General features: G+C 43.3%; 1 protein-coding gene across 1 annotated transcript in view; it reads right to left on the reverse strand.

Moving 5' to 3' along the window:
- The window catches only part of LOC118431753 (COBW domain-containing protein 1-like), a 57,135-nt gene that overhangs the window by 12,221 nt on the left and 30,666 nt on the right, over positions 1-14,248 (reverse strand). The window contains exons 12-13 of the mRNA XM_035843050.1: positions 8,273-8,341; positions 7,799-7,864 (exon numbers count right to left, since the gene is read on the reverse strand). Of these exons, the coding sequence (XP_035698943.1) occupies positions 7,799-7,864; positions 8,273-8,341 (135 nt within the window). The remainder of the gene's footprint in view (positions 1-7,798; positions 7,865-8,272; positions 8,342-14,248) is intronic.

The following is a 14,248-nucleotide window of genomic DNA, read 5'->3' on the forward strand; positions in this document are numbered from 1 at the left end:
CGTCAGAGATCAACATCTCAATGTGACAACAACCACATTCTCTTCTTTCAACACAAGTCATTCGTCTATTTTGGGTCAGTTAGTCCTCACTCATAGTGAGCAATTGGGCTGGTCTCAATCATGATGTTTCTGACCTAGGGCGAAGAGTTGCTGTTACAGTTCCAATTATGTAACCCGTAACCTTGAGTGGCCTTCAGGCCTTGTTACGTGGTGACCATTGAGTAAAAAAAAAAGGCATAAGAGAACTCGTTAACACGTGGAATAGTATAGGTTAATAAGACTGTTCATTCTAATTCTACAAAGGAAAAAATGAAAACAAATAAGACAAATAAACCAAGGGGTTGGGGAGACAGAACGGCAAACTTTTGAAAACAAATTGCTACTTGGAATTGACTTGATACTTGTGGGCAGATGAGGAAAGGTGACGCGTCCAGACTTCATGGTATTTGATAATACAGTTCTAATGTAATGTGTGCATCGCTCAGTATTTGTGGTCTCCGTAGCAGTCTCTTCTAGTCTTGACTTTCTTGATGGCAAATCAGCTCTACTGCACTCAGTCGTACAAGGCTGGCAACAACGAAACGAGTGCAGTAGAAATCGAATATATCCGGATGGTGCAACAAAGCGAAGTTATTCATCTAGACCGCATTACTGCAAGTGTGCAGTTATCCGTTGTGCAATTAACTGGCTTCTATCGTATCATCAGAAAAAGCCAAAATCGCAGAGCCTGCTTATGAGGCTAACCTATCCGCTACAGAAATCGCACAGCTGAACGCTACACTGTGCTTAGGTACGGCTATTCTGTTGTTGTTTCCTGACATTTAAGCAAGCACAGATCCACCTGAAATAGTCGCCATCAAAAAGCAGCAACCAAACGGAAGCGACGTTGAAGTTGATTTCGCGGCCCGTAATTACCCCTCCCGGGATTGGTTAGACTGGGCTGGGGGAGAGCCAATCACGTCTAATGAATTCTCTCTCCGCCGGCAGAAGCGCCGGGGCCTGCAGGGTGAGGCGGGAGCACCACGCCGCGCTGACTCCACTCACTATCAAAACAACAAGACAGGATCGTTTAAGTCAACTCATAACAAAACTTAACAACTGTTGGCCATACCAGAACACCTGCGAACCCCGATATACCTTTCTCGAGTCTGAACATGTTCGTTCTGACGTTAGAAGAACGCAAAGGTCAATACTTCTTATCATGTGAGTGAGCAACACCTGCGCGAACGGTGCTACAAGCTTCTTTCTCTATAAACGAACAAAAGATTAAAAACTATCGGACAATGTAATACTCAATTTCTGGTAAATGAAAGTAAAATTGGAAGTACGTATGTTTTTACGTTACATGAATAACATAAAAGGAACATGTTCCAACCCCGGATTCTAAATCGAAAAAGTCAATATCACCTTTCCAATCCTGTGCTTGCAGCTTGTTATCGAAAATACACAGTAGTACACGACATTCATACTGTTTCCATTCAAATAAAAGTATACCTTTATTGAAAACTATGAACAACGTAACTTTCAGTATTATCTAAATGGAACAAATTTTAGGAAGCAACGCACAGGAACCGTTGATAGGAAATGCGCCACCAATGATTAAACTTTGTGCATAAAGTGCTAAAGTTGCTGTACTCTGTCTGTTAAGTCTGGATATAGAATCAGGATGGACTGTATACACTGAAAACTCGTCCCGTAAGTTGCGACTATCTGTCAGTCCGTGCTCTATACATCTATAATCTAACCCGTTCTGTGATAGAGTTAGTGGAGATGGCGGTGGTAAAACTCTATCTGACGTCCCGACTCCGACACAGTTCCTCTAACTCCGCACCAAATCTTCCAAATCCGGACCGATGATGGGAAAGGCGATACATCCATAATGCGATATATCAGCGAATCAGAGAGATTAAAGATCGAATTAGCGTAAAACTAATGTCATCGTCCCGGGAGCCGGGCGCGTGAAAGCCGCGGCTTTGCGGCGTGGCGGGGATTGATGTTTGCGGGTTTGCGATGTCGTTATAGACCATCTATTAAGACACATATGCACGGTGGTCCGGACAAAGCCAAATTATTATATATGGCTGTGTAAGCCTATTAGCCACAATTTGAGGTTACATTGGGGGCAGCCCGACTCGCGCCTATTGTGTATTTTTAGCATGGCTGAGTTTGGCTCGGAGATCATTACGGAGGTTTGGGGGGAGAGAAAGCGGGCAGGGCCTGATGAATGCGCGGGGACGGCAGGGACAATGCCCGGCGGAAGAAACTGCTGAGGCGCGCTCTTCTGCACGACACCGGGTGACCGGGACGCACCCCGGCCCTTTGTCGGGGAGAGCGACCCCGTTACCTGCGGGTGAGGGCCGGAGATGGGCTCATCTCGGCACACCAAATGAAACAATTTCATGGCGGCTGGTTTGCAATAGCTGGCCCTGCTCGTTCCCGGGCGCCCGGTGTCACGGGGTGTCGTTGCCAGTGATGAGACGTTCCAAGGTGACGCTCCGGTGAGGACCGGGGGTTACCCAGGAGGAGACATCACTTTAATCACCGCTATAACCATGGGCTACTGGCATTTCTTTTTACAGCGTCAGCGGTAATATTTGCTTATGATCAGGCTACGTGTAAGCAGTATTGCTGCAGGAGAAGCCAGTGTACTGCCGATGGACAAAAAAGTATCGGAAATAGGTGGCGATGTCAAGGTAGTGTCTTTTCTCTTAATACAAGGGTCTAAATCCTTGAAGCCTGTATGTTACGCTTAAGGGCGGTGGCGCCGGATGGGCACAAACTCAAACATTCCATTTCCACCGTCACAATTGCATCAGCACAAAACAAAAGATCTGTTTTTGAACGTCTGACGAATAAGATGAGACAAAAACAACGCAAAACACCGTTTCGGCACACAAAAGCTAATGACGGTAAATTCCAATATGAAGAGAACCGGAAATTCTCAAATGATCGTTTCCTCTTGGAAAGCTGCTTGTTCATTTCCGACCACTTCCGGTCAGCAAGATCATGACGTCATCTGACGTCACTCATGAAGTATCCGATGGTCAAGAGACCAGACTTTCCAAAATAACCCCCCACCGCACTTAAGGGGAAGAGTGACGTTTGCGACGTCTAAATTTACCCCGTCCTTTTTTGTTAATCTCTGAGGTGGCGGCGAGCGACGGCTAGGAAAACTGACCACACTGATTCTTTCTTCAATTGTTATTTCATCCTTTTGTCCGTCCATCGATTTCTTTTTCTTTTCTTTATTTTGCTATGACACTTCTCTCTTCATTTGTCAGCCACATCTTCTAACTATCATTTGACGTATGGAAGTCAGTATTCTTTACCATGTTAACCGTGACACATACAGCAATCTATCATAGTCTTTTGTTTATACCGCAAACACCGTGACCTTGGTTAACAACAAAGTCAGCACCAAGGACAGGTGCCGTTTGATAAGGTATTGTGTAAAAACCTGCAATATAATCATGCCATTTATACGCTAATTATTGTGCATGAACCTTACTCACAAGTGTATAACTCACTTTTGATTATACTGTATCATTTTAACCGTATTGGTGGTTATATCAGCTCTATTAAAGTGCTTAAAAAGTGTTTTTCAGCTTCTAAGTACATGTACAAGTTTCGAGATGTTTGCAACAGGTTGACAAGTCGTACCCATCATTCTGCAGAACAACTCTTATCCAACATAAAAGTAATCTGTTACAAATAAATCACTCTTGACCCTTTACAGCGTACGCTATCATAGTAGTATATGATACTTTAACACAGCACTTATTCTTGGATTTACGTCACTCAAGTTCAAAGTGGTGATTTTAACGTCACACGCTTCTTCACCTGACGTCGGTCGCATCTTGACCTGACGTCCTATGCATTTCGACCTCACGACTGCCCTGTTTTTTTAACTTTGATGATGCTTTAAGCTTCGCTACTCGACAACCATTGACACGACAAAGTAGGGGTTCGTCAATCCGTGTCAGTGGGTTCACTTGAAATGTAACGGTTATGGTGATGACATAATGCAAAATGCTGTGCAACTTTTCCAGTGCATATTTCAAAGCTAAAAATCTCCTTTGTCAATACAATGCTACAATACACTTTTAAAAATGAAATTCGGAGATAGATGAGAATAAGAGCATGCATCTTCACCGATTTTACTTGTAACATGGGCGATGAAGACAATTTTTCAATTTTGAAAATATGTTAAAAAAAAACATATTCTCGTTTTACTTGATGCGTGTTCTAAGAGGCTATAGTAGCTTCAGCATCATTTCAATTTATTCGTTGCTATGTGTAATCAAATGCGAAGTGTTACGCATCAAGTGTTTTGCCAGAGATTTAGTGGGAAAAGTGAATGAAGTGCTATATCTTAGATTCACCTAGTAGCCGTTGGACCAGCATCGACACTTAGAAGGCAGTACTCTAACTACTAGATCTGTGCATCCTCAAGATCGAAGAGGGCTACACTTGAGGCAACATGGAAAACATATGAAGTGAGAGGTAAAAATGTTTGTGTATGTCGAAGTGCTTCTTTATAAACTACTTCACGTAACGAGAGGGCGAGCACTCTCGGTCTGTGACGCAATCGGACGGTAATTCACTATCCTCTCCCCGGTCGAGACTGTACCTGTTCCCGGTAAAATTAGTCCTCTCGGCTGCCCTTCAACAGAGATTGGGTCCTTCGGACGCAGGGCCTTTAATTTGAGAGGCACGTAAGCAAAAAAAGCTGGGGGGGGGGGGGTCCTCCGAATGCGGACAGGCGCTCGAAATGAGAATACTAATTCTGCATGATTCACACGAGTATTAATGTATCGCTGTTTCAACGCCGTTTGGGAAAAGTGAGCAAACGCTGAAACCAGATCGAGCTTCATAAACAAACGCTCCGTGACTCCCTCCTTTCTTGTCGGGCTGAAAGGACAACGTACACCGCCACTTTGTAAGTCTCACGCGGACAAAGTGGCTCTATTCAAAACAACATACCAAATTCCAATATGCAAACAATGCTATCTGGTGTCACAAATTGATACTACTACAATTTGTATTATTTCACCTTAAACAAGCAAACACGCACCCGAACAAAGTGCTTTTTCATTAACCAAGGGGTTGAAATTCTATCAGGCAAATTCAAATACGGCCCATTCACTGCACCCCGGCCGCAACACAAACACGGAGGGACCCCAATTGTCGTTCGGGGCGCTTTTCCATAGAATTCTACCGGAAGAACCTCTTACTAGGGGTGAGAGGTCGCTTCCTTTGAAAGCTGGAGGGTCTGTGTTTTATACTTCATGTCTGACATGGTCCTAACAACGACTGCTTAACCTCTGCAGCGTCCAGTGACACCGGGCCTGGTCAGCTCCGGGAGACGCCCACCCCCGCTGGTCTGACAAGGTGGTCCGTTCCTACACAGGTCGGGCGGACGGACTTGGAGGTCGGATTTGGCGCAGGTCTTGGCCTTTCCCAATCCTCTTGTGGCTTCACCATCTGGTGTTCGCCTTGTACGGTTGTCATAGGGTCTGTACGGGGCACGGGGTGACTTCCTACCCCTTTGTTGGGACGGGAGACGTGCATTCAGCGAACACAGTTCGCCACTGTGTGGTCTGAAGACTGCGTTTCCCTTGGTTTATATAGCAGGTGTGGGGTAAGGTTACATCTCCTCTTAATCATCTTCTCATCACCTGCAGTGTGTACCTGAGGTGTCGGTGGCAGGCAGGTAAACACTATCCCCCAGGTGGGGGTGCGGGGCTTTGTGCGGCAGGTGGGAGCGCTTCACGCCCGCGAGGATCATACCCCCAAACAAGTCCCTCCGCAATTATTTGCCGATGCCGGACACCCGTGAAGCTCACAATACCCCGCCCGACATCCAATAAGTGGCCAACAAGAGCGGAGCCCCGCTACAACAAACACCCGAAGAGCCACGCAAATAATTTTCCGGTAGTTCGGCTACCGCGTAATGAAAACTTTGGTGACACGGGGTTGGCCGACCTGACCCGGGCGGCTTACCCTAACCTTAACTTCACCTGTTCGGACGCGCCACCAGCAAGCGTTTCATCCGCACTTAATCCGCACAGATTCCAGAGGAGAATCGGATCCGAACGGGCGGATCATAACCTCAGCTAGCGGGAAATCTCACCGTTCTTTTCTTAGCAAATTCTTGCGTATCCCCTGCTAAGTAAACTCTGTGACGGTCCGTCACCTGAAAGTTCCCGCGGCTCAGCGGCTCGAAAAAGCCTGACCTCGGCCGAAACGCGATGACAGAGTTTCGCGGGGCGAACGCAGCGGCCCGTCCGACAGATTTAATTACTGGGATATTTGTATAAAGCCGGATTTTTTCCGTGTATATGTTACCCCTAGCGGGTGGGACATCAACAGAGGTGTTGGGAGAGCCCAGGTGCACGCGCTCATGCGGAGAATCGCACCGCCTCTGGAGCGGACACGGGACACCCGGGCGGGCTGCGCTCGGGTCCGGTTGCGCTTTCACTACACCGTCCAAACTATAGTCATGAACCTGCAACGAGTTTTTCAACGATCAAATAAACCACATACACGTTCATGATCAAAATGATGCCGTAAACAGACGTTCAAATCGGCATGAAAACAGTACTTGAGGCAAAGCTCGTGTTCACTTTGTTTGACCTTGAAATAGCCATATCCGAAAAACAGCAACAAGTCATTTATATTCTTTTATCCAGGCTTCAGTATCTCTTGCTTTGAGACCAATTTAAAGGGATCGAATAATATTAATACAGTCATCTTATGATGTAAAAGCAGTTGCTCCTGCGCTGCAAGAGGCAAGAGAAAGAAAGCTACTTTTACGCAGATTCGGCAGCAACGAAAACTTCCTAATATGTCATTTATCCATCTACAATGTAATACTAGGGCTTATTCAGACAGTGATAGCTCATATTGGACATCAACAACGCCAATAAAACTGCTTGTAAACATTAGTCAAAATGAGCCCTGCCATGTGTGACCAAGGTTTGATATCTATGGTTGGAAAGTGCCGCGTTCTTTCAACCCTTTAAGTATTTTCGGAGTCCACACAATAGACCATGTTTTCCCTCGCTGTCAGCATCTCTACCCAATCGTGTTCCGCACACTTGCCTCCAGTCAAGGAGCACCGGAACAAGGTCTCAAGGAACACGTCATCGCCGCTTTGGTCAAGGACTCTCAAATACACTTGGTAATGACACATGGGACACCAATGGTACGATGAATGGGATTGAACAGAAGAGGGGAAATCAAACTCATCGGAAGATAAATCAACCATCAGAACGAAACATATTGTTGAAAATGTTAGGTTGATTGACTGAGTTCCTTTATTAATTGTATTTTGTTATGTGGCGCTGTTAAAATAAGTTTGTATATCTTGAGTGCTGCACCACATTGCCTTTGTCATCAAGTGTTATTAAATAAAAAAACATATTACCAAACGTTTCCTACTAAAACGTTACCGCCAAAATACTTTGAAAAGAAGTGCTGTACCCATGTAACTGAAACTTTTGGAAAGAACAAGTCACTATGAAGGTCACAATGTGATAAAAAAATATGATATTGACCCATTTATACCAGTAAAACAAAAAATACCTAGTACTACAGAAATGCTTAGAATATGAATGGAGATGAATGTTTTTTATTTCATAATGGTTACGGAGCATCAGTCAATATGAATATTTGTCATTGGATTTTATTTGATGCTATAATCCCTATTCTTTTCCGCAATGAGGGTCCCTTTACTATAGAGCTGTGGTGGAATATGACACCAAAGTAAACAAGTAAATAAACAACAACAACCCACCTTGAGCCTTAGTATATCCATTGTCTCTCCTTTGGTGTTTTTTATAGACTTTTCCCACAACAGGTCCTGAATTGAATAACACACAAGATAAAGCTTACAACTCCCTAAAAATAGTACATAAAAATCACCAAAGCACCTGGCAAAAGTTTTTGCTGTCTTTGATGACATATAGCAAAATATATACCCCAAAAAATGTATTCTAAAAAGATACACACAACAAAATGTAGTCTAAAATATATTCTTAACTTCGAGTGTGCAAACCTATCATGTTAGGAAATAGTCATATGTTAAAGCATAATAGTATAATAATTTTGTAGAAAGATTTGAACAGCTCTCTAAGTATAATTGCCTGCAGATACATGTGTACTAACAATTTATATTTGCCGGCATTACATTAAACTACAATCATCAAACAACTATAGAAGCATTGTTTTCCTGTGAAAGAAAGGTTGCAATAAAATCAAGTCAACTCACCTGTAGGAAGATTTCAAATGTCTCTCGGTCCATGTCTCCGCTCAGTTCCACCGTAACCGTGGATACACTCTACGGTAAGAGGGCGAAGAAAGATGCACAAAAGTTTGTATACAAATCTGACGCTCAATTTCTGACAGCTCATTTGTCATGAAGTTTTCTCATAAAGCGGATGACGGGGACGGAGTTTGGTGCCGAGTTTCCACACCTGTTTGTTCAGGTGGGTTTAGCTCTATACAAGCCCGGCCTTCTTGCATAAAGAACAGGTGGACCCGATTGTTCGAGGGAGTTCTTTCTTTGTGGTGTAACCACTGCAAGAGGGCAAACTGTTTTCAGAAACACAAAGCCATCATTTAATTAAAACGAGCCCACAACAACAACATACCAACACTTAGAATGCAATCTTCAACTGGCTGTAACATGTTCATGGCATAGAAATCGGAAAAGGTACAAGAACTTCTCTAAATATTGTTTTAACAGTAAAATACAACAATGAAAACCTCAAATGTTGCATGTAGTTTTGATGTACAATTGCCCAGGTATGTATCTATTGCTAATACATGTGTATGTCATGAAAGCCCTGGGAATTTGACATTTTTCAGTTATTCCCTTTGATCCTACAACTTAAATCTGTTTCTGAATTGCCAGGTAATCACTTTGAAATGGGGGCATCTGTAGATACAATTGGGCATGTAATGTGACGGATTACCCAAGCATTACACATGGCATTCTCTGTCAAAGTTAAGCCCTATTGTATATGAAGAGCTGCCACACACAGTACATGGCCTGCAGAAATGCGGATGTTGGTAATTGAGCGGAAGATCGATCAGTTGTCACGTCCAGGTGTGTTTTCCCTCAGGTGTGCTGCACAGGTGAGTTGGCTGAACTACAGGTTCAACCTTGTAGCTGTTTTCATTTGGTATACACTCTTAACATTTCACATACATTCCTCAACAAACAACTGTCACATGTGTCCACAATATACACTTCAGTAGTGAAAAGATGTGTGTTGTTCAATAATTCTGTAGTACCGTGGTACATGGTGAATTTTGGCACTATTGTAAAATTTTCATATTTCATCTGAACCTCAATAACTACCAACTTGCAAAAATTGAAACATATCCATCGAAATGATCTTGAGTTTTAAGTGCAAAATCATAAACACAGCAAGAAAAAGTGCCCCCTTCCGAGGAGAACCTCCTTCCAAATGGTCATAAACAGTAACAGCAATGAGTAAAGCTTTGCTTAGGAGAAATCTAATGTGTTCAATGCAAGGAAAATACACCAGTTCTGTGCATTGAGTTGGTAAGTTCAAGCTATGTAAAGAAGTTCTTGGCTTGTGCCAATCCTTTCAACCAGTGTGGTGGGTTCTTTAATGTTCTCAAGAAGTAGTTTCCCTAAAACTTAAACTTGGGACTGTCAACTTTCAACTTTTGCCTCTAAAAACCTTTACTTCTTCTTTTCTGTAAGCTACTAGTTCCATGCAGCTTTGCTACAGCTTTCATTTTCGGCTAAGTGTGTTGGGCTTTTTTACATGCAGAAGTTTGATGCCATAAGCTCCCTCATACAAGAAGCCACCAGCTTTACATCTCCATCCGAAAGGATGCAACTCTTTTCCAATCCAGCCCAGACCCAGGTACGAACCTGCACTGCTTGCTTGACAGAATATGAACCAGATTACGGCAAAGTAGCTAGCCTGGGTACAATCCGAGTTCTAGAGGGGCTCCTTACACTCGCTACCCTAAAAGGAGCCCCGGCAGAAATCGGATGGTACCCAGGCTACAAAGTAGCAGAATAACACACCAAATTGGTAGTTGAAAGTGTACGTGAACATCATAACGAATAAAAAGGTCAGGACTTGTACAATGAGATTACGGGGTGAAAAACTCTGCTCACAATCAATTATTCACCACAGACAAGCCTCCGACAGATTATGGTTTGATTTAATAATCCTCTTCCTCTGGATTATCCCCCACAATGGCTAATAATGTTATCACGATTGACTCCCGAACATGAGGCTTTGGCAAGGTGTAATCCAGCTGATTGTGGGAAACAATTTGTGCAGGATGGACCATTTCACTAAGCCTGTTGACCTTGTGTGGTATGGAGAATAAGCTGATTACAGCAAAGTCTGGATTGACAGGCCAGTGAAACGACCGGGTAGTTTCCTTTTGTCACTTGTACACAGTAACTAGCTCATGGTTCATTAATAACGGTGCATACATGTACATGTACCCTATCTATGTTTCTATGCAACTTGTGAGTAGGCAGGAACAGTCACTGTAGTTATCTTCAGAGTCTTCAAGAGCTTACTCTCAAACATTTGCTAATGCTAAGCCTAGGGTTTCCTTTTGTCACTTGTACACAGTTACTAGCTCTTGGTTTGCTAATGACAGTGCATACATGTACCTTATCTACAGTATGTGTCTGTGCAGTGTGTAACTTGTGAATATACAGGAACAGTTACTGTAGTTATCCTCAGAGTCTACAAGAGCTTACTCTATCTCAAACAGTTGCTAATGCTAAGCCTCGGGTTTCCTTTTGTCAGTTGTACACAGTAACTAGCTCTTGGTTTGCTAGTGTAATGACAGTGCATACATGTACCTTATCTATGTGTCTGTGCAGTGTGTAACTTGTGAATATATAGGAACAGTTACTGTAGAGTCTACAAGAGCTTACCCTCATACATTTGCTAATGCTAGGCCTTGGGACACATTTTGGGCTGTTTGCGGGAATGAGAAATAAATTATGTTCATGACTGACTTTACAAAAAGTTTTGTGTGTTTTGTTGTCTTTTATATCATACTCTTTGTTCCCACAAACTGCTTGGCCAGGTGCAGGAAATATGACCCTCTCTTTATCAGTGACAATGAGGAAGGGTGGTACATTTCACATTTTTCTTATACTTTTTTCAATTAAGCTACAGTAAGCGATCAGGCAATAGTACATAGATGACTCTGGCAGCTGACATTCAGAATCAGATTTGCATGTGGCATAACCCATGAATGACCATTATTGCAAACTATGGCTGAACTCTTCAAACACAAATCACTCACTCACTCACTATCCGGTTTAGCGTCCGTTCTTCCCTGTCTTGCAGAGGTTGGACGTGTCGTCAAGACGTTTTGGTCTAATTGCTGCCCTCCATCCATCTCTGTCAAGGGGGTTGGCTTTTTGCAGTTTCCTAAGATCTTCCTTGACATTGTCTACCCATCTCCTCTTGGGGCGCCCACGCGGATTCTGGCCCACTACAGACAGGTTCAAGACCTTTCTTGGCCAGCTGTCTTGGGACATTCTTTGCACGTGGCCATACCATCGGAGTCTGTTGTAGCGCAAAATGTCATGGATGCTGTGTAAACCTAACCTACACCTAAGCTGCTCAGATGGCACTCTTTCTGCTAGCCTTCTGGAGCATATCCACCTGGTCATAGCATTATCACACCTAACCAGCCTCCTTACATCTTCGGCCGACAATGCCCAGGTTTCTGACGCATATAACATAGCACTTCTAACACATGAGCTATAAACATGCCCACGATTCCTAAAGGGGATATTGCGGTTTGTAAGTATGGGTAGGAGCTCATGGAAGCTCTTCCAGGCTGACCTAATCCTGGCTGTTACTGCATCTGCACAGCCACCAGACTGGCCGATGGTATCACCCAAGTAGCAAAAGATGGGGACTACCTTAAAAGTATCACCGGAGACAGTGGCTTCCATTAAAGGTGGTTCTGGGGGGGTGGGTGCTTGGTTGCTACAACTGTGGCAGATAAAGTTAGGGTCTTCTTTCAGTTTACCCTTGATCTTAGTACATCTCTTATGTATCCAGTGTTTGCATTGGGTACAGAATATAGAGTTATCTCCCACACCCTTGTGGCATACACCACAAGGGAACTTCCCTGTTTCCTTGGACGGTCTAGAGTCATTGTATTTACAGTGGACTACCATGGTTTTACCGGTGTTCACACGCAAGCCGTGTGAGCTTAAATTGTTCTTCCAAGGGGAGAACCTTTGCGACAGGAGTGTGAGAGTTTCAGCAGCTAACCCCAGGTCGTCTGCATACAGCAATTCCCACGGACAGCCTACTCTAAAATCCCGCGATATTGCTTCCATGACTATGATGAACAAGAGTGGGCTGAGGACAGAGCCCTGATGTACTCCTACCTTGACATCAAACTCTGGGCTATATTTGCCGTTAACTCGTACACTGGACCTAGCATGGCAATACATAGATTGCACAGTCCTAACTAGCCACTCCTGCACACCTAGCTTTCTCATTGCCCACCATAAAACTTCCCTGGGCACCCTATCAAAAGCTTTTTCCAGGTCTACAAACATAAGGTACAGGTCCTTTCTCTTAGAGAGGAATTTCTCTTGGAGCTGCCGTAGTATGAAAATTGCATCTGTAGTGCCCCTCCCTGACATAAAGCCAAACTGCATGGAGTCAATGTGAACCTGTTCTCTAATCATGGGTTCGAGCACTCTTTCAACTACTTTGAGCACCTGATCTAAGAGTTTCAGACCCCGATAGTTGCCTCTCTCCATAGAGTCTCCCTTACCCTTATAACAGTTAATAATGTAGGAAAGGTTCCAATCATTTGGTATTTTCTCTTCCTTGATTATAGCATTTGTGAGGGAAGCAATCTGGTCAGCCATGAAATCACCACCAGCTTGTATCATTTCGGCTACAATACCTGAGGGTCCAGCAGCTTTACCTTTTTTCATAGCATTAATTGCTTTTGTTGTCCTAGCTCTATCAATTTTTGGGGGAGGTCCGTACACAGGAGAAACTTCGTCTAGAGTGTCTGGATCCCAAGGGAATTCGACATTCAGAAGTCTCTCGTAGTGACATTTCCATGCAGACAGTTTATCAACGTCTGTGAAAGCAATACAGCCATCATCTTGCCTAATGCACTTTTCCCCAATCACATCCTGGTTTTCAGACTTCATGTTGCGGGCAAGTTTGAAAATCTTATTCTTCATGTCATATGTTACAATATTACTGAACTGAGCTTCCTGAACACTCTTTTTAGCAAAGTATATCGCTGACTTTGCGGCTCTCTTTGCTGCGATGTAAGGTTCTTTACTCCCACCCTTCTGCCATTCTTTAAACCGGCTGCGCTTTAAGAATTATAATAGATTGTATCCAGTGACCAAATGCTGACACACATGGCTCCCCACTGTTCTAACTGCCTGTTTTCTCTCCAAAATGTGTGCTCAATGAATCGTAGAGCGACAAGCTTAAGGATTAATGTACTGTGATCTTCTTTCTCTTCTTCTTTCAAGCCTTGCTCAGTGGTGTGCAAATATTTGCATCTCTACAGGTTTGACCCATCATTCGGAGAGAAATGTGCATCCATCATTCCTCCTGCAGGCTGGAACACTGGTGAGGTAACTATAACACACCGCAGGACACTGCTGAGGTGGTGTCCGATGGCTACTACGGTGGCCTCGCCTCACAGGACGATCGCACAGGTCAAAAGTACAACTCTTATAATATAAGGCTTTTGCAAGATCTTAGGAAACAGATCTGTGTCCTTTTTATCTGCCTCGTATTCATGAGGGAAGACTTGTACTGACAATTAAAAGTTCAATTTTTAAAACACCTACTTGTGATATCTAATGGTCGCCTTCTTTATGTGATGACTGCTATTAAAGGTGAAAAATACAACTTTTATATAATAAAGCTTTTCAACAAAAGACATGTCTACTTTCTGCTCTGTAAAAGTTAGGGAGAAAAAAATGTGTGTAATTGACAACAAAAACTTTTAGACACTTGTTTGCTATATTCATTTGATGATGGTGTTCTTTTCCCACTAATAAGATTATGAAATGGACATTTTTATTGGCATGCCAGCTGGATGTTTTATGATTCTTTTAAAAGAAGAAACTGTTTTCATATTGTCTATTCATTCCCCTTAAGAAAAGAAATGCTCAATCATTACAAATCAATAAAGAAAATGTTGCAAATTTTGTGCATGG

Source organism: Branchiostoma floridae, chromosome 15 (genome assembly GCF_000003815.2).
Source record: "Branchiostoma floridae strain S238N-H82 chromosome 15, Bfl_VNyyK, whole genome shotgun sequence".
Classification (NCBI taxonomy): Eukaryota; Metazoa; Chordata; class Leptocardii; order Amphioxiformes; family Branchiostomatidae; genus Branchiostoma; species Branchiostoma floridae.